At 33.5% G+C, this 22,719-nt stretch overlaps 1 protein-coding gene across 1 annotated transcript in view; it reads right to left on the reverse strand.

Annotated features, from left to right (window-relative positions):
* Positions 1–22,719, reverse strand: part of LOC108575982 — an 81,753-nt gene that overhangs the window by 47,734 nt on the left and 11,300 nt on the right. The window contains exon 3 of the mRNA XM_017938922.1: positions 1,209–1,346. Within this exon, the coding sequence (XP_017794411.1) occupies positions 1,209–1,346 (138 nt within the window). The remainder of the gene's footprint in view (positions 1–1,208; positions 1,347–22,719) is intronic.

Here is a 22,719-nt window from a genome sequence, read left to right on the forward strand (position 1 = left end):
AGTGCTGTTGCTCTCTTGTATTATGTTAAAGAGTGGAGATACGTTTTTTTCGTATTTGAAAGTTACCACGGTATAATAGTTCGCTAATTACAATGTACTACCTATTATAGTATGATAATTCGCTAATTATAATCCATTAATTAAAAATAGATAATTGCATGTAGTATGAAACATTTAAATCATAACATGCTTCAGTATACAGGATGTCTCGTTGTGTGTGTGGGAAGTACAGCAGTGGTGGATTCAGCACACTAAAATAAGAAAAGAAATGCATATGAACATATGCCCGACGTGACCTTATTTTCGAGTCACAGCTTATTCCCTGTTGTAACGATCTTTTTTCCCGTATAGACAGATACAATATACAGTAAATTCTCCACAAGTGTCAGTCCCCAAGGAACCTAAACCTGACACTTGTAGAGTCAGGGACAACGTTTTCGAGCCTCGCGCCCGCCTTTGTAGTTTGCCGAACGCAGACAAGGACAGCGAATAAAAGATAAGGATGAAACGTGAGTCGAGGCAACCAAGCGATTTAAATACCAACTTTTTTAATTTTACGTTTTTTTATCCCGAAATTTTTCTTAACATACTGATGAGATTTTTCTGATGAAAATGACATCAAACACGACATAATTTGAACAACATTACTTATTAACACGTTCACTGTCACGCCAGACAATTATATCGTGTTTGATATCATTTTCATAAAGCGAGATAACATAGGCGCAGCAATGACGTAGCCTAGGCGTAGAACCATCTATACTGACACTTGTAGAATCCAAACTGACTGACACTTGTAGAGAATTTACTGTAATTGAACATTGGTTTACTGTTTCTTCTGCAGGATTTGAGGGTCCCGATATCAGACGAATTGGTAAACAGATTAGGTATTGTACCATGAATGGAGCAGTTAGTACACAGACTTTGATCAGTCCAGGAAGATATGCTTATTGTGAATTACCGATATTGAAAATTATCGAAATATAATATTATCGAAAATACGGTCATATTGTAGTGTGCTGAATCCGCCTTTGCTGTACCTACTTCCTATTTACATACAACGATACACCCTATATGTACACTTACATTATAGTAATATTATACACACTATTGGGTGCAATGCATTCTCGTAGCTAAGTGCATAATAAATTTTGTTACCTCCAGTCATTAACAGTATATTACGTAAATTAACAAGAAAAGTGGCATACCTCTTGAACCCAAGCTTGCTGCTTGATCGGTGCATCCGGTGCAATAGCGACTCTTCCGGCAGTTCTTTGTTTGTACTCATGAAGAATAGGGATCTTGGAATTCTTGTCTCCCGACGACAGAACGACCTCACGTTCTATCTGTAAATGGAAATATTCTCGTTTAGCACTTCGTTCGATTTTATTCCCAACCACTAGTTTTACTGACACATTTTTTTATTAATTCCTGCGATTGCAATTATTTTAAATGGATTAGTTTAAAAGAATTGCAATTTATTTGTAAACAATCTATATAAAATTTTTTACACTTTATTGCTTAAGTGTGATTACTGCAATTTTCTTTTGAAAGGTTTCCTTAATATTGTACATTCTAATTACGCTTTTAGAAATTACTAAGTTATTCGAATCCCTTCTTCCTACTCGCTGTTTTACATAAATATTCTTTCCAAACACTTAGGTTCAAATATGGATAGAACAAAAGATACTTGGAAGAGTAATAAATCTTCGTATTTCCTTAAAACGGTATTTGCTTGATGTGGGCAATCAAAAATTTAATTTAATCGGCTTTTCTATAAGAATGTAGTGTCTAAAATGTATGTGGAAAATATTATAATAAAATTGAAAATATTAACAAAGTCTGAGATTTTAAGGGGACTGAGATTATGAGACGGTAAAAAAGGAAGGATCGTAAAAATGAATAATATAAGATATTTTGAACGAAAAGAGAAAATCATGCAGTCTTCGTATCGCAAATAAGTGAAGAAAGTATATGTGCAGCTATTATAATAGTATAAAAAGTGTACGAAAAATTTTAAAGGCGGTTTTAAAAGCTTGTAGAAAAATATAAAATTTTTTAATACTTATTATTACTATATGTATACATGTACAGGATAGTTCATTTAAGTGAGGCCGCCTCAATCTCTTCAATTGTGATGGTACAACAAATATTTTGGGCGCAATTTGAATGGTGTCAAGGAACCAATATCCGGCAAAGAATATTTTGTTTCCAAGGTTGCTTTTTTCGGAGTTTTCAAGGTCATCGATTTTTTTTGCACACAACTATATATTTTTTTCTATTGTATCGTGCAGTCGATCATACAACACGTTCATATATGTATAATAAAATGAAAAAAACAAGCTTGGAAAAAAGATACTCTTATAAAATTTTCGTATAAAATATTTTTTGTATTATCACAATTCGAAGAGATATTTAGGTGACCTTACTTAAATGGACCGCCCTGTATATATGTATGTACTTCAACATCCTAAAAAAAGAAAAAATTTCATATAAACATATGCCCGATATGATCTTGTTTTCGATTATCGGTAATTTATAATCAGCATATTTTCCTGCATTGAATATAGTCCATGTACTAACTGTTCTATTCATAATATAATACCTAGTACTGTTTACTAATTCGTCGGATCTCATGACCCACAAATCTTGTAGGAGAACAGTAAACTAATATCCAATTAGGTTGTATCTGTCTATACACGAAAAAAATTATTACAACACAAAATAAGCTGTAAGTTGAAAACAAGGCCATATCGAGCATATGTTTATATGCATTTCTTTTCTTAGTTTAGTGTGCTGAATTCATCCCTGCTGTACTTCCCACATAATAACGAGACACTTTATAAATATTACGGTATAATGGTGGATAAATGATTGGTTATCCAGATATTTTTAAGTCCAGGGTATTTAAATCGTGTGAGCGGAGTGTCCAAGATATCGAGGTACGTAGAGATAACCAGAGATTACCTTAACTCAGTAATGAAAATAACTGGAAGACGTTGTATGAAATGTGTACAGTGTAATGGAGAAGCGTTCGAGCATGAATAACGACAATTTTTCAAAATATCTCTATAACTAATCATTTTTCCACAATTATACTTCAATACTTTTTTACGTATAATGACGAGAGAAATTTATATATGTAAAAAAAGTATATATTTCTATTTAAAAAAATAATGTAATTATTGATTGCACATGCACTATTGCACTTCTAAGAAAAAGATGGTCCTACGGATATAGTACTGTTTGAACCATTCATCTTCTTCCTTTGATATTTTTCTGTAACTGTACTGGTAACGGAGTTATAACATATAATATTTGGGTGGACCACCCTGTATTGATCTTAATTTTTGTCACAAAGCTTCTGTTTTGTTTCCTCGACTCGATATTAAGTGTAGTCCTTATATAAGTATAATAAAGAAAAAGCTTATTGTATGTTGATGTATGAAATGTTATCTCTTTATGCTATTTTTAATTTCAACCTGTGTATCTTAGAAGATTAAAAATATATAAACAGTAATTCCCAAACGATCATTTTGTTTCTTAACTTTTGTCAGTAAGTGTATATAAATTTAATATTTATGGTGGTATCATCTACATTCCACCTCCAGAACGTCCCTCTGATTACTCTGACAGACTAACATTAACTTTTCTCATTAGTCCTCGCAAAGACTCTTGCATATTTCTGTGCATATACCTACAACTTCTAACTTAAGTGTAAATGTCCCCCGCGTCCGCGTACACTCGTTGTCAGTTAAAAAAGTCTTCGTGTACCTCATTCGAAATTATTTAGCATTGTATAATTTTAACAAAGAAGACAGTAGATAAATAATATTTACGTTACCTTATTTAGAAACACAACGTACATTAATTTGTTTACAATTAAACTAAGGAAAGAGAATAATGTAACAGAAATGTATCCGTGATTATGAAAGTGGCACTTTTCTTTTCGAGATACTTATAATTTTCCCTTTGAGCGTATTAAAAAATATTTTTTCATTATGTAATAATAAAGTATTCCACAAAATACTTGCCCTTATAATAAATAAATCATTTTTATGAAAAGATCGACGCAATACAGAATAAGTGAGAAATTTAATTTTTCTAGATTTTTGATTTAGACCATAATCACAAGCACAATGAGATGGAAAAAATTTTCGTACAGTATCTAAGAATTTAGCAAATATCTATAAACAAGACTCTAATGGCTAATATAAGTTAGTTTCTTGTTTACAAGCAAATGAAATAACATTACTCAAAATATTTTGCCCATAATGGAAAATATCTATTCTAACTATATGTATATGTTTAATGGCAAATGTTATGTTTCTAAATAGAATGACATAAATATTATTTACTTGCTATTTTGTTTCTTAAAATTATGCAACGCAAAATAAATTTTAATGAGGTGCATGGAGACATTTTTGAGTGACAATGAGTGTGTACATTACTATAACAATTTTTAAAGGCATCCACTTTATTTCAAAAAGTATTACTCATCGTTCAAAATAAGAAGTGCCTAAGGCAGGGCTAGAACCACTATACATCGTTCAAAATAAGAGTAACCTCGTTTCGCGCATGGGACGTGCCTAAGGCAGGGTTAGAACCACTATACATCGTTCAAAATAAGAGTAACCTTGTTTCGTGCATGGGACGTGCCTAGGGCAGGGTTAGAACCACTATACATCGTTCAAAATAAGAGTAACCTCGTTTCGCGCATGGGACGTGCCTAAGGCAGGGTTAGAACCACTATACATCGTTCAAAATAAGAGTAACCTCGTTTCGCGCATGGGACGTGCCTAAGGCAGGGCTAAAACCACTAGAACGTCCAAACCCCCACTTAACCGCCTACGTTTTTCTCCGTCTTACCCTCTGCTACGCTCTCTGTCTATGCGCAGAACGGACGAAAATCGGTCCGAGAGCGGTTACTCTTATTTTGAACGAACAGTAGATACCATTGATCTAAAATGCTACACTCATGCTTTAGATGCATTCATCAAAATTGATATTAAAATATTTCTCTATAAAATAGTTTAACCCTCTCCAGGCTAATGATTCCATTTGTTATCATTACTATTTTTGCATTTATATGTTGTATTTCTGTCTATAGATGTCATTGGATATCATTTTTTAATAAAATAAACACTTTGACAAGTGGCCACAATGTTACATTTGCTGTATTTAACTATTAATAAAGAATAGAAAAAGTGTTCTTTTCCCGTGCTTGAAGAATTTAATTAAATTGGGCTGGAAAAAGGTTAAAAGGAATATATTTGCTTAAACGCTGTAAGAGAACTTTCCGAAAATGTTGAGTAAATATTTGTTGCTCGATTCGGCCAGTACCATAAACCCTGAAAGTGAATAACCCTTATTTCTTCTAAATCATCTCTGTAGTGTACGAAAATTTATTGTTCCCAAACGTAATACATAAACTTTCCATTGTGAAAATTGCACGGCCTTCCTTTCAAACTCATCAAAAATACAGTACTGCAAATATATTTCACAATACATCATATATAATTATTAAATAGTAAAACAGTCCTGAAATTAGTTACGAATTTAATATTAATTCAGATAACGCAATATTTTTCCAACAGTTAGTTTCTGTACCTTATTGAAGTATTAGATGATTTTTATATTTATCACTATTATATTATACATTTATCGAGTATTTTCGCTATGAATAATAGGAATGTATGGTCAATACTAAATAAGAATTCTCTATTCCATTCAATAATTTTAGGAAATGTACTCAAGCTGGTTAAGTATGCAATTTCATTTCCGTTTTATTCCGAGATTACTCTTTCGTATTATGAAACAGTGTACAGTATGTAACCAGGGCCGAATTTAGAATTGCTGAGGCTCTAAGCTATACAAAACCCAGAGGCCCCCTACTGTTTTAAATTACATCAGCTGGTCTCAGAAAAATTTAAAATATGTACGCCTTTTTAATATATGAAAATATATTGTCTTTTAATTTTTATTAAAAAAATAATAAAGGATGTGTTTACAAAATCACAGAAATAATTATATAATTAAAGGGTTTTAAAAACGACAAATAAGGCTCATAGAACAGAAAGTTTTAAATTAAAATAGGAAAATAAAAGGTAAAAATTAAATTAATATAACAACATAATTGGTAGTATATAAAAAATTAATCTTATTGGATAGATACCCTTTGAAGTTAGCCGACATTTTGAAAACTCTCAAATAAATGCATCAATTTTTATACTTTTTTGTTTTTTTATTTGAGGTCCCGGCAGATTGCGAGGCCCTAAGCTGTAGCTTTCTTAGCTTATACGTAAATCCGGCACTGTATGTAACAAAAGTAAGTAAACACTACGGTACGAAGCGGGAAAATTCATTTTGTTCAATTATGTATTTAACGCCATCTATGATAGCAGTAGAATACGCAGCATTGACACCCTTCAATTGTTTGCAACAGTCACTGAACTCGTTATAATGTGTGTGATTTTATATGCTTTGTTCCTACACACAATTTGTAGAGATTACAAAAGTAAGTGAACACCTTCAATTTTTCATTATATTTTCAATTTTCCACACAAATCTGTGAAATGGTTCGTTTGGATATAATCTTTGAATGTTGCTTTTATTATTTTGTAAAGAGGTTACGTCTATTTTCATTAATAATTTTAAGTTTCAAGTAAGTTTTCTATTGTATTCTGTTCTTTTAAGATTATTCTTTGAAAATGTCTAAAGTCAAACATTTGACAAATGGAGAAAGGAGAATTGTATATCGATGTACGAAGTTGCTCACAGTCTGACTTGCGTCGCTTTTCCTCCACAATTTTCATGCAAAGTGTCCACGTTATTGCCAAGCGGCGTTTTTTCCTGTAAACAATAGGTACATGGGGAAAAAAAAATAAAAAAGGAACAGGTTTTACTGTTCTTTTTATATATAATACGATAAACTGTGTTCATTTTTTGTAAAGTTCTTTTACTATATTACTACACTACCGGCCAAAAATTTGGAATCACTGTGCATTGCAAGCTCCCCAAAATTCCCAGAAAAACGTCAGCAGCTTTAAGAATTTTTTAACGAATTTTGTATCGTTCAAATCAATCGATATGAGATAAATTGCTATTTATCTCCGCAATATCAATGTCAAGTCTATGAAAAATTAGTAGCAGATTCAGTACTGATGAAAATTCGGAGGTGATTCTGAACTTTTGGCCGGTAGTGTATGTTTACAATTATTTCTGTTATACGTTCATATTGTTCACTAAATTTCTAAAGATGCACGAAAATAAAACTGTTGCACAAATACTCGTGAACGTTGCTCCCCGTAAAATTAAATACCCAGATCGCTTAAATTGGTCACTGTGCCACGTAGAATTGAAACGAAAACTTTAAAGAACCTTAAAAGCTTAATAAAACGAGTTTTTAAGAAGCGACAGAACTTTTCGACGGACTTAATACGCAATTCACGTAGGGCTAATGCGGTGTGTCAGTGCAGATGAACAATTTAATTACAGGCGCCGTGCTCTGTAATAGCAAACAGAGTTTGTGCCTTATCGAAACAATTAAATTACTAAGACAAATAAATGAGAACTTGTCATTAGAGCGCGAGGAAAACAGGTTTTTGTAAAGAAGATATTGCGTTTATATTATCTTCTTGCATTATTTACTAGCTGTTTTATTTCAAGCGTGGGAAGTGTTCCACATGACTGTATTCGAATCAGTATTTGAGCCGTTCACAAGCCAAACTGATTAATTCCACTTTTTGAATTTTTAAAAATTTTTGTGCCACAGTATTTGGTCGATGCTCGTCCTTTTATGTTTAAAAGAAATTTTGTTAATTATTAGGCTTGACAGCACTAAACGACAAATAAATCATTTATTTCAAAAGCCAATGTGATTAATTCCATGCTCTGAAGAAAATTGCTGTAATAATGTAATTCAAACGCTCAAGATAATTTAGCTAAGTAATTTTTTAACGCAACGGTCTAAAAAATATTAATATTAATATTTACATTTGATGTATACAATTTTATCAGTTTTCTTTATTTCTTGTTTCGTGGAGTTAACCGATTTGACAAACGAGTGGCTCATTTCTTGCAATATACTACCATAGTTATCACACAGAAAGCTTGTAAGAAAATACGAAAATTTCACGAAATAATTTGAACGACAAGGTAAAGACTTGTAAGGAAATGTTTCGTATGCGTAACGGTAAAACCGTTTCACGGGCAACGAACTTATTAGCAACAAACTCAGTGATTTTCCTGTTTATTCTTCTTGTTTTCGTGGCAAATTATAATATACAAAATCGCATGCAAGCGTGTACAGAGAATTATTCATAAACGCTACACGCACGCACACACATATACACTGGTGAGCGATGATTAGGCGTGTTCATTTTCCGTTGCAGTAGCTCGTTTTATCACGCTTGCTTTCTTCTGGCCGCGATGCAATCTCAAGGCAAGTTTAGTTCAGTGACACCTCTTTTTAGATACATTATTATATGCACGCAAAGAGCATGCGAGCCGTGGTACATAGTCATGAACTTCCAGATCCTGTTCTCGATGTTGACTGGAAAAATCGAAAGGATATCGTGAAACTGACGGCGACGTTTACGGTGAGAAATCCCCGCTGGCTGACGTCGCCATGAAAATGTCATCTTAACGCGCATTAACCAACACCAGTTTCGCTTCGATACTCCGTAGTTTGGTTTACGTACTTATTTTAATATAACCGAAGTGTAATTCGTTCCCTTGTCGAATGCAGGGGATACTTCATCTCGCATGGAAAATTAACGGATTGGTACGAAATAACAAACGGTCTGTTGAATCGGTCTGACGGTAAATCGATGTGATTCAATTTTTGTTTTATTCTTTTCGATATTTGTAATTGACTGATATTGATATCTTTCATTTTGTAACTTTGTTACACTTGAAGATATTTCAAAGTTGTTCGATGTAAATGCATTATACAGGGTGTCCCGTAACTCCTCGAACACCCGGAAATGGGGGGTTGCTGGGGTGACTCTCTTCGATGTAAATGCATTATACAGGGTGTCCCGTAACTCCTCGAACACCCGGAAATGGGGGGTTGCTGGGGTGACTTTGAACAACTTTTTCTTTTACAAAAATGTTGTTTGAAGCTTCGTTTTTGAATTATTAACGAAAAACACTCACCCCAGCAACCCCCCATTTGTGTTCGAGGAGTTACGGGACATCCTGTATATTTCGTTTTGTTCTTATCGATATTTGTTGTTTAGATGCAAACTTCTCCCGACGGCTTATTGACGTGGAAAAGGGTTTTAAACAAATGTTAACACAACTTGAGTAAATTTGACACAGGATAGGGTATTAACCAAAAATGTATTAAAGTATAGTGATAAGCGACTGCTAAGTGCTTCGGTGTCCGTCTCGCTCGACGGCTATTTCCAGAGTGTCCTCTCCGCGTCGTATCCCGCGTTGCTCCGAAAAACCGTTGGAGCCCCCTCGTTCGACTTTCCGGGGAAAAGGCTTAGTTTATGGTACCCTCTTCCTGGGCGACAAAGTCCAGGCCACCACTTCGCCGCCGAAATTACTTTTTATATACTTTTATACACGCGAATATACTTTTTATTACACGCATTAAAACAATGCATTTTGTTGTTGAAATCTCAGCGATTTTTACAAAGCGTTTCTCATAAAATCCAATTTTTCACATAAACCGGATAATCTGACTTCAAAAAGTATACCTACTACGTTTCGAGAGATATTTTTGATGCAAGAAAGTGCAATTATTCACATGACTGTATTTAACAATCTCTGCGGAGATGCGGTTAACCCTTTGCCTTATAATCACCAGTCAGACTCGTGGCACAGATTCTGGTCAAGATGGGATAAAGACAGTTCATAGGAAAATATTAGTAAGAAAACTTAATTCTAATTCTAATTTTCGTTTTGATTGATGAGACTGAGGATTACCAAATGTAATTAATCTAGAATACATTAGTTTCTCTGAATTAACACAGTAGTAAAACAGTAAATTACTGACGTTTGGGCAAAGAAATTATGCTTGATCTCTTACAGCTTTGAAAACAACTAATTTCTAGACTTGTATTTTTATTTCAATGAATGTTACATGGTTTCAAAATTTCGAATCGTGTTTCTGTTTTAGACACTTTGTAAAGTGCTTATGGAAAATGGAATATGTAAAAAAGGAACAGAAAATCGTGAATTGCAATTTAATAGTTTCTACAAATGTATAATATTCGTATAATTTGCATGAACTGAAGCAACTTGGTATTGTAAACGAATATTAATATATTAGATATAAGTGGAACGCACTTATTTAATATTATATTTATCTTTATATTAATTCAAAGTACCATATTTATGGCGAGTCAATTTACGGACAACGTTAATATTCTTCCTCTAGCAATAAGTTGAGTTTCACTTTTCAGTCGCATGTAATTTGCAATAATATTATCGTTAAAACAGAATTTAAATTTGAGTACGTTTCTCTCGTGACTAAGAAGCTGTTTACTACTTCCTTTCGGAAATATAGTACCTTCAGCTGTAAACTAGGACATAAATCCACAGAATTATGGATTGAGGAATTTGCAACTTACAAAACTTTCTCCAACTTTTACTACCGTAAATATTTAATTATTGATGTTTCGCGTGAATTATTAATCGTACAGCAGTATACATATCTCATGGTAGTCATTACCGATTCGAAGAAACTTCAACACTCGCTTAAATGCTGAACATGAAGAATTAAAATTAGCAACAAAAGTTTTCATTATACAAGTAATATACAATAAAAATAAATCAACGTTCTCCATACTTAGTATTAACTGATGAAAGTTGAAAGCTTCGAATTAGGTATGAATTTCACGGAAATGAAGCGAAATGTCTGGATTTATGCAAAAGGTCTTCGAGATATCGTGTCAGACTTTATCGGTGTAATTACAATGATAGAAAGAAATATGCAGAAAATCACAGGCAAGTTTAAACGGTTTTTGTTATTGTAAGAATAGCTGGAAACAATTTCTCTATTCAAAAATACGAATTTACTGTAATGTCGCTAAAAACAGTTTATAAGCATCTATTGATGTTTAATCAAATAAATTTTCTAATTTAATTTAATACAGTTTCTATTTAATTTCATCGTTAAATCGAATTGGATGTGCACCGTTTTGCATTGAATAAAATTAACAGTAGAATTGCAAATACTAAATATTGGAGAAACTTTGAAGCGTTAGAAATATAAATTTTTAACTTTAATTGCAATTTAATAAGGGGTAATTAAAATCTTACTTCATGCCTACGTAAGTAGCTTTTAACGATGGAGTCACGCTTACTTATTTATGTACACTACCGGCCAGAAGTTTGGAATCACCTCCGAATTTTCATCAGTACTGAATCTGTTACTAATTTTTCATAGACTTGATATTGATACCGTGGAGATAAATAGCAATTTATCTCATATCGATTGATTCGAACGATACAAAATTCGTTAAAAAATTCTTAAAGCTGCTGACTTTTTTCTCGGAATTTTTGTGTAACTTGCAACGCACAGTGATTCCAAACTTTTGGCCGGTAGTGTATATTAGAATGTACATATGTTCTTCACCTTATAATCACGAATATTTAAAAAAGCATTTTTCATAGGACTTTCTGTATGATAAGTCATATGTTCTTTATGTAAAATTCGAATATATCATTTTTACGTGTTTTTTAAACAGTGTAATTAGCATTAGCTTGTGTGACAAAGTTGAGAAAGATGTAGGGTTTCATGAATATTCAAAAGTAGCTTCTAAGATTAAATTATACTACTAAAATGTAGTAAATACCTATATTATTGAGGAATCGATAAACTATGAATATGTAATTGTATTGCTTAGGTACACTACCGGCCAAAAGTTTCGAATCACCTCCCACTTTGCATCAATATTAAATCTGCTGCTAATTTTTTATAAATTTGCATTTTATCTCAATTCTACATTAATCAAGTTATCTCATATCAATTGATTCGAACGATAAAAAATTCTCAAAGTCGCTGACTTTTTTCTAGAAATTTTTCTGTAAATTGCAATGCTCAGTTATTCCAAACTTTTGGCCGGTAGTGTATATCTATATAGATTGTTCTTGCTTTGAATCTTTCATTGACGAAATAAAAAACACCTCTGCCGATAAATGTCGCCATTAAGATGATTAATAAATTTCGTAGGACTCATTTAGTAAAGATATGTTATTTGAATTTATTCATTTATTATGCGCATTGGAATACCTTCAACGATTGCAGCAAAGTAATTTCCAAATATGATATAAATTATTTACTTACAAGGGAACTTCGGTAACCCGAAATGTCCGATTTTTTTTTAAACTTTGCGAGTTTGTAGGGGACCTCGAGAGATTTTTTATCGGCCCAATTTCGGTTCTTCGGGGTGAAAACAGCCCTTGAATGAAGATAAGTGTACCCTATTTCCCTGTATGTCTTTAAAACTATAGTAGATATAAAAAATTTTATAATAAAAATTAAATGGCCTTTTATGCCTTATAAGACTGTGCTATTAAATTAATGAAAATTGTTCTTTTAAATAAAAAATCTTCTACTACTGTTGTTGTGAAAAATTCTTAATTTTCTATCATATCGAAAAATATGAAGGAAATTACCAGAGATATAAAATACAAGTGCTGATGCGAATAAATGTTGCAATTATATTTGTGAGTTTAAATTGCTTACACGACAAGTGTTATAGAAGTAAGTGATTAGAACGATTACTTGTCAGCAATAATAACGGGTAGATGAAATAAACACTACCTATAATGTGTAAGATTCTCTAATGGATATACGGCAATTAGAATTGAATCAGGTTCTAGAAATTAGTCCTTTTATTTTCCCAATCATTCAGAGATACGCCGTTTTATACATTGTTACAAATAAGGAATGTGTTACAGGATGTAATGGAGCGTTCTTGCTCTAAAGAAGTCCTTCTCTTCTAACGGACGAGCATTGAAACTGTGTAAAATTACTTTATATGAAAAGAAAATGTTCGTGCAAATATACGATTATATAATTACAATTAGGTTGTACGTAAGTATTCCTAATTGTAAGTGGTCAAGTTTCTAAACCGGAAGTTTCTCTTGAGGAAAGTATTTTTCGCCGTAACTGTTTAAGTATTCAAAATAGAAAAAATGTTTTAAGCAAATGTTATTAAGTTCGATAACAGCTATAGGAATAACAACAAATTAATACTACGCTCTATTAGAAAGAAACGAGCTAGGAGCCTTCGCCATCTCCAAATTTTCTGCACCCTGAATGATTAGCCCCACTACCTCATTTAACGTAAAAAATATTCAAGTCGATATGTGCAATGGTTTCGAAAAAACAGCTTGTAACACTTTATCCAGCTCACATGTGCATATTTAGCGGTGCATTATTCCAGCTTTCCTCGCTGTCTGCTAAATATCGTATGTAAAAGACAATAAATTTGGATATGACATAAGAAAATTCAAGCTCACGTCAATACTATCAATAGTGGTACTGCAAGAACAAGAATTCTATTAAAAGAATTGATATTATGTCATCTTGAAAATTTTCACGGTTTTAAGCCGTTCAGTTTAAAGAAAAGTGACTCCTTTGTAATCGAACACTTTTGTTTAAAATAATTTCACGTTTGAAACAATTTTTGTCGACGAAAAATCCGAATTTTTAAGAGAAAGAAATTTCTGAAAGGTGTTTCCAATATCCTCTTATTTCCTACATCGTTTTCGTATAAGAAAATTGTCAAGCGAGTGAAAAAAGTGAAAATTGGTTGGAGATCAATCAGAGAAATAAGCGGAATGAGGTAAAACTTCACTACCCAGTCGATGTAATTTTGTACGGCTGTGCTTGCTCGTACATGCGATCCGACGTTGTCATGCAGAAGGATAGGGCAGTGCCGTTCAGTCAATGCCCGTGCGGGCAGCGTATCAGACTTTCCCGGGCGTAAACAAATCGGCGGGCAACAACTTACGCCTTCTCGAGCAACGGTGCGTGTATGTATTTATGTAAGTATGAAGAAAGACCTATACCCTACCACAAACGTCTTTCCCCACTCTGCTTTAACACATGACATCATTAGCCCACAACTTCGCCCTCAGCTCTGCCCGCGGGCATCGGCGGGCGCCCTTGCCTCCCTTGAAGGCCTGCTAACCGGCACTAGGATAGGGTCTTTCCTGTTCACCAGGGCTGGTTGCTGTACCTTCAGTTTCTTAACAGACGACCTTCAATTTGTTACTGTATGATTTTTGCAGCGATAGTAGCACCAGATCTTAGGAAACTCTAGAGAAGCAGATGACTAAACTGTGAACACGATGAAAACGCCTTTCAACAGTTTCTTTCCCTTTGAGATTGGATTTTTATGCACACGGAATTAATGCTCTTGTAATACGTTGACAAAAATGTGTCGAACATTATGGAAATTGTTTGAAATAAAAATGTTCAATTACAATGAAGTTATATATTTTTTATAGTATCAAAAATACTTTTAATCCATTTTCAGAATAATAAAATAATTTAGTAATTATATTTTGTATGCAAAGATATTCTGCAGGTTCTAGAAATTCTTTTGAATTCATCGGAAATACACTTGTCGATTATATTAACGTTAATTAGTTGTGAATTTAATAATGTCGTACATATGATTTAATCTACATTATGAGGATAAAATATTTCTCATTAAACATTCACACGGGTATTCAAAGTATTAATACTTAACTGTTGGTAGATCACTGCATTAAAGTTACACAAATTACTAAGGTATTACTGCACAGTAAACAATGGTGGCATTTAATTACCGCTAATATCGCAAATTTCTATAGACAGTGCCGAGGAAAGGTGTCGATGAGAATATCTAAGATTTCACGAAAGATCTGGACGGTACATAATTCGCAAGCAGTTAGAAGCGCAGAATACATAACATCATTGTGAACGAGATGTAACAAAGATGCGGAAGATAAGTCCGCGAAATCGCAGATGGCGAACTTGTGTAAAAGTAGGATGTCGTCACAGACAACTGTTCCGATTTGTTCTCGCCTCCGAGAGGCCGAACCACGAGGAAAAGTGATGTATCTAAACGGCTATCGCAACCCCCTTCCCAACTTCCGGTAAACGGTACGCAGGTATGATGCCTCCTTTGTCTCGTCAGAGAATCTCTGAGAATTTTCCCAAGAACGTAACGAACGCACAACGAACTGTTACCGAACATTTCACCGAACACCATTTTCTGCGCAATGCGTAAGCTCGAATGTAGGACGTAGGTACAATGTAGAACCTCCTTCGTCTTTCTCGAATGTGCTTGGGTTTCCTTAGACTTCCTAGTGTTAGTTTGATATGTGAATAAGTTATTGGAAATTTGTCTTTTTTATTTATTTCCTCTTGGTTTCATTTACTATCTGTAAAAGTAGATTTGGTAAATTTTGAAGATGTGGAAAGTACTTTTCCATTGGTCCATACGATGTCGCTGATGATTAAATTTGAAAATCAGAAATAGAGAAATACTATATTCTCCTGATCATTGGAGTACCATTTACTTAATTTACTAGGAAACTTTTTAAACGACAGAAACTTCAAAGGTACAGATCACTTAAAGTTAACATTAAATCAGTTTTTTATTCCAAAATATAATTCTTTCGAAAAGAGGGCTGAAAAGTTGCTTGAAAAATAGCAAATGGTCCTCGCAAATAATGGCCAACATATCGCCGATTAACAGTAAGTGTAAATATTGTTATTTTGGTATTGAAATTAGGCTTCTAAAACATTATTCATGGAATGACCTAATATTTCATTTTCAGTCATGTTTTTTCGTTCGACGTTCGTAAATTTATCGTTGCTTGAACAATCATCAGTTTTCCAGTATTTAATTACAGACATTATTTTATTGGAAAAGGTGCAACTTTTTAATTCCATCACATGTTTGGTATTAACTTATTCCGAGGATTAATGTACTTTGCATTTTTAATCATTTCAGCTAATAACATTCTACTTGAATTTGTTATTCACATGGAGCTCGCTGGTAATATTAAAAATTCCAGCATGAAACTGTAGTCCGAAATGCCGGTCATACAGAAATCAAGAACAGTGTTTTGTTTTAAACCGTTTTATTTCATACTGTACTCGACTTTGAAGCGTTTAGTTTAGCTAATGCACAGGTGTGAGTGTTTCTAAAGTTTATGTTGTAATTTCTTCAAGAGAATAAAACGCTGTAGGTTTTGCTTTGACTTATTGTTTTGCTTTTAGTTTTATTACACAGGGTGAAGCGAAAACTTTGTCCACCTGGAATATTTCCGTCATTTGTAATAATATGAGAATACTAAGAGAATAATAATATGTAAACACTTTTTACGTGAACGGAGACGTAGAGGAGATTTTAAGGTACTCTCTATTTTTTAAACTTTTGAATAACACATATGCAACGGTAGCTACCACAGCAATAGCAATTAACCCAAACATTTTCTCTGACGATGATTTTTCTGCTGCTGATCAGTTTTGTGAGACAGAAGAAACAGAAACTGTAATTACCGAAAATTATGGTCAATCAGAAACTGCTGAACAAAGAAACGATTGTACAGTTCTTCCTCTACCTTATCATTTGGGTGTAAAAGCTTTCCTCGTATCAGTTCACAATTCGTTTAGTTCCTACCTCAACAATTCAAGCAAATCCAAATGTTACAGTATCAACGTTAGACCAAACCATTCCAATTCCTTCCGCTGGTACAAATTTTTCTACCATGCAATGCGAAACTGGGGCAAAGCAACGTTAAGAAATTTTAACCGCGACTACACGCGAAGAAAAATTAGAGGCAAGAAGGAAAATAATAAAATGAAGAGAAGAGCTAATTCTACAACCAGAGCCAAAATAATGAAAAGGAAATGTAAGAAGAGTTTGCTAAAGTATTATGCAGTCTGACTCTGAAGACGAAGTCATCGATCGAGGACTTTGCGATGACGAGATTGATGGCATCCCCTAGATGAAAATGGAAATGAAAACGAATGTTCCTTCTGTGGCGAATTCGGACGAAGTGGGGAAGAGTGGTAGAGTCGCAGAGGATGTGGTCTTTGGGCGCGTGCATTATGCAGTGGAGCAGATTCTGCTGAAGATTTCATATGTGAAACATGCAACTCTCATGACTAATTTTTACGTTTTAAAAAAATACCAACTTTCCAAAGTTTATTTAATTTTGCACTTCACGTTCTTTATTCTAATGTTACTCAAATATTATTATACACCGAATAAAAAGTTTACCAGCGCAATAATAAACAAATGTATACAATTTTATTCCTTCCATTTAAAAACTATGGAGAAAGAACTGACCGCAATTATTGCAAAGGTGGGAAAATCCTGGTCAATGCTCGATTTTCTTTTTAATACTATTTTCAAATGGTTTCAAGTGGTACTTTGTCATAAAGAGGAAAACATAGTTGGCTGTGTATTGAAGAAAATGTGTCATAAGAGCGGTAATAGGATTTTCATCAAATAAAATAATATCTGAACATAACAAATACTAAAAAACTTACGCGATGTTGTTATATTAGACGCATGTTATTAGTAGTAATTGAGATTGAACCATTTGGAAGGAAAGTTAGATGTAAAAAAGCAAAGCCAAGTTCCAATAACATTGATGCAATTGACTTTGTTCTTTTGAAATCGAGCATTTATCGTTAATTGTTGTTAAGGCAACGTTTTACGACACGGGCTATTTTTCGGCTTTGGATTTTTAGAGGATTAAAGTACGCTCTGGCGAGTGAAATTGAAGTTTATATCCTAGAGGTTTTAGAAATTCGCTTCTCTCGATAGCCTGAAGACGTGTTATAAAGTGGGAATTTCCGAAGGGTCATTTAGCAATTAGTTATAACGGCGAGGAGACCGAATGGTCAGAACCTGGAGGAAGTTCGGCCTTGTTAAAACATCCTGAAACATTGCTAGACGTCGAAGGGCTCTTGTGATGTCCCTTAAGGGGATATTCTCATGCATTGGGACCAAAAAGTCGATTCTTTTTGCGTACTAAATTTCTAAGATTCTTCTGAAAGAAGTAAGTGGACGAATTTTCTAGAAATCTTCAAAAGTGCAGGAGTTGCAGGGATTTCAGCCTGGAATTGACCTGACGTTGAAGTTTGAAAAAAGAAACAAAGAATTAAAAGCAATTGAAAATTGAAAAGATCAAAGCAGGAAGAGACGTTCGAGAAGGAGGAAGGAATCGCCGATTAAACGCGTGTAAGAAAATTTGATTGATATCACGACAAAAACTGTACCAAAAACTTTAAACGCGTTTTTCTGGAAACCACATTTTTTCAACTCGTGAGCATATCTCGAAATCTAATAGTCCGATTTGGATAAAATAAAGTGCATTCGATTTGCGAACAAATTCTTTATCGTTCATACTAGATTTTCAATAATTTATGAACAATTTCTAATTTTTATGCTAGATTGAAGTCCAAAAAAAGTTCAACTGATGTGTTTACCGCGTTGCAATATTTTTTAATACGATTCTATTACGGACGATAAATAAAACTTTTCTGAATATAAAAGTCACTACATTTTCCATTTCATAAGCACACGAATTTTAACGAATTATTTTTTTAAACCCAATATTGCATACATTATATATAAAAGCTCATAAATACATTGTAAAAAGATTCAACTTATGTGGTATCTATTTCTATTTAAAAGAAATCACGAAGATTGCCTACTTTTGGAGCCCAGAAATGAGAATACCCCCTTAACACTATTTATAACGTCCAGTCGAATCAAAATGACCCATTAGCGACTTTCCAAAACTGAATTTTTATGCAACTAAAGCGTGATTGAGAAATTAGATTCATATCATACACAAAGTGTAAACAAAGTCGGAAATGCTACACTTACCAGTATCGAAAATTCACTTGTTTTGGAAAGTTGCTAACGGGTCATTTTCATTCGACTGATCGTTCTAATGTTAAGGGGAGAAGTCCCTATAAACGGCTTAGTTTTCCATCAACTTTTAGGAATATTTTGCAAAGCAAACCAATGCGCTAATACTGTCGGAACTTTAAGGGTACTTTATTTAATATTATAGCAGGTAAAAAAAATTTTTATGACAGTGAAATTATGACAAATACAAAAGAAATAGAGCAGTATTGTAAATAGGTTTTTTTTCAAGGTGCAAAACGGCGTCAGTTGTAGCATCCCTGGTAGTTATCCGAAAGAGACCAACAAATTTTTTTTCAACGTATTTGACAATTGTAAGAATATGAACCTAAAATGGTGCCAAAAAATTGCATATTTTAAAAATGGCGGCACTTTGGTGCTATTTTCGCAAAAAATTTGCGCTTTATTTGTTAAAAAAAGTGGTTAAAATTAATGATTTAGTTAAACTTTTAGGTTCATGTTCTAAGGAATCTTATAAACTAAAAGTGTGTCAAATTTGAAGTTGATTGGTCAAATAGTTTTAGAGTTATTCCTGACGCTAATTTTAAAAACATGGTTTCGAGAAAAACCTGTAAAGAGACCAGACGAACGTTGTGAACGCGTACAGTTGGTGCACCGCGATCGGAAGCACGTTGATTCAACAGGCTACAGTATTGATACAGAGTTGAATTTTGGTCTATAATTTTGAGAATGTATTTTTGAAATGTTTTAGAAGCGATTTATGGGAAAAAAATTTTTTCGATTTTTTGGTCGATTTATAGGGACTTCTCCCCTTAGTATTTTTGAAATGTATTACAAGCGATTTATGGGAAAAAAATTTTTTCGATTTTTTGGTCGATTTATAGGGACTTCTCCCCTTAAGCTCGCTGATTGGCAATTACAGATTCTTAAGAATGACCAATCAGCGTGCACGTACAGAAATGAGATGTCAGACGGTCGTCAATGGCCGGAGCAAGAGTCAGAAACATTGAGGCAGTCAGTTAGTTACAATCGGTCAGCCAATGAGAACCATTCAGACAGTTAGTTAGAAACATTCAGTAAGTCAGTTAGTTAGCAATCGGTCAGTTGAGAACGCGCAGCAATTAGACTGAGTAAAATTAGCAATCAGACCAGTCGAGTTAGCACTCAAGCTAATCGAATAGGCACACGGGTAAAAAAAGCACTTGGGCTTTCCGTTATCAAAAGTTAAGTTTGTGAATAAATCAGTAAAAACGTAACTGAAGTGAGAATTCAACTTTCCGAAGACAATTTGGGTAGTCCTTCGAATTGGACTTATTGGAGAAAAATCAGAGTGCACTACTGTGCAATATTCGCAGACCAAGATGGCAACCTCAGCATTCGTCAAGGTCCTACCAATTGTACTATGTAGAAAATGTTATAATACTTTCAGAAATGTGTGGGAAATATCACTACTATTGAAAAAAACGTGAATTTAATTATTTGATATTATTACTGTCACGTTAACGAGAAAAACAGCTTGCGATTGAATTAATTAGGAGGAACATTTTTTCGCTATATAAGTAATTTCTGCAAATAAGAAATTTTCTTTATTGAATTAAAATTGTGTTATTTGTACGTCGAGTCCACTGACAACGAAGATAACAGTGGTAGTTGTGTTATACGGTTTACTGTGTAGATTTAATAATTAAACAAAGGTATAAAATTCATGAAATTCCTTATTACGTATATTTTTATGCATTACTCTGTCTTACAAATATTAAGCAATTTATTGAGGAGCACAGTTCCTACAATACATATATGTATAACCTTAGAATGGCTATACAAATGGACGGAGCTACATTTTTAAAGTAGTCAAATATAAAAAAAATTTCAAAAGGCAAAATTAAATGATGTTATACATCCTACATTTATACATTACTTTTATACTACATAAAATTAAAACTATATAATTTTTCTTATGTAAATGAATTCCGATGGCTATTGTTAGAGTTAGACGATCGAAAACTAAATAATTCACGAGATATTTCATCTTCTTTAGTAAACCATATCTTTAATACTCTCTTATCTATACAGGTAGGTGATGTAATAAATATACTGGTGATTGTGAAAGTGGTCTAATAGTAAAAAATCTAAAAAAATGGAATTTATCACTTATTTTGTGCTGCCTCGATCTTTTCACAGAAAAGAGTTATGTTACAAAAGCAAGTATTTTGTGAAATATTTTATTACAGAAAGAAAAAATATTTTTTAATACACTCAAAGGGAAAATTCTAAATATCCCGAAACGAAAAATATATGACTTAGCTCACTCACATAATCACTAACACAAATGAAGGAACGCCTACAATGTGGTGGAGAACCTTTTGAACACTTTTTATAAATTCAAAACTGTTCAAATTTCACAGTAATATATGAATGTTATTCTTGAGAGAAATAATGAGAAAGGAGAAAATGTAAAAATAAATTAATGGTTGTCAGAATGAAATTACATAATAGCAAAGATCGTTATAGATCCACTAGAAAATCACGTGAACAACACTTGGTGCAACGTAGTAAACGCTTGAAATATTAGAAATTATCCCAAACTTCTGGACTCTGTTGTTCCTACTTTCGCTAAAAATCCAAAAAGAAGAAGACGTAGGATCAAAAACATCTAGAGTAATCTTGTAATTGATCAAAGTGCAAATTCATCGGAACAGATGAAGGCTGGCATCACCGCTAGACGGTCGCTGGGGCTGTTCTCAACTCCGAACGTAACGGAAGTGTCAAATTAATGAAAGCGTCGATCTGATTTTCATTACCCTAACGGACAAAAGGGCGAGCATTCGTTTCTCAACGAGTCATCCCACATGTTCCCATGTCTATTCAATTTGTAAAGAAAACTTCTACATTTTCTCACATGCATCATGCTCACTGTACAAGGATCCAGCAGCCGGCAAAGCCATTGCTTATCCTCAGAGAAAAAGAACCGAGATTGAAGTTGATATCAGAGGAGAAATGGAGCATTCAAGGGGAAACGGGGAGAGGGTGAAACGGAGGGAAGAATAAAATGCTTTCATTCCTCTTGAAAGGAGAATGTCAAAGCGCTCTTAAGAGCGTCTCTTTGATATACTACACAATCAACGCGGAACATCAAGGAGGATATTAAATTCACGCGTTTTGCTTGTGTTCCTTATGGAATTTAATACCACCCCCTGTTATTACGTTCCGTTTGAGAAAATTTATTTGCAAAACCTTACAATGAAATGCGTAGAGATTGAAATAATAGCGCGGGAAAAAATGACTCGTAGTATCACTTGTTGTGACAATACGGTTTCACGGTACGGTGAAACCTACTTGTTACGATTGTGACAATCGGCACTTGAACGAATAGTTTTCGTCTGTCTACGTTATCGAAACTGTGATAAATTTTTATTTTAACAATCGTTACAGGCTGAGTACTATTTAGGTAGTTCAACCCTCTTACGGAATTTATGAAGCTATAGGAAGGCTGTAATTGGTTTACATTTAAAAAAATCGTACAAATTTTTCTCTCTTTTGTAAATATCATTAATGTTTATTAGGTATTCAGCTGAAATTAAATTACATTTCAGCCCTTATGATATATTTAATAACAAAGGAAAAAGAATTTATGATTCTATTTTGAGGAAAAATTGACCTAATTTCTATACAAGGACTAAAGATACGAAGAGACAATAGAATGGTGAATTTACAGGCTTCAAACTGGATGTTTCCACAAATAAATCTTGAAATGGAAAGAATTCAATTCTGAATTTTGGTTTACTTTCTCACCAAGAATTTCTCTCTCTCTCTCTCTCTCTCTCTCTCTCTCTCTCTCTCTCTCTCT

This window comes from Habropoda laboriosa, unplaced genomic scaffold (assembly GCF_001263275.1).
Source record: "Habropoda laboriosa isolate 0110345459 unplaced genomic scaffold, ASM126327v1 scaffold337, whole genome shotgun sequence".
Classification (NCBI taxonomy): domain Eukaryota; kingdom Metazoa; phylum Arthropoda; class Insecta; order Hymenoptera; family Apidae; genus Habropoda; species Habropoda laboriosa.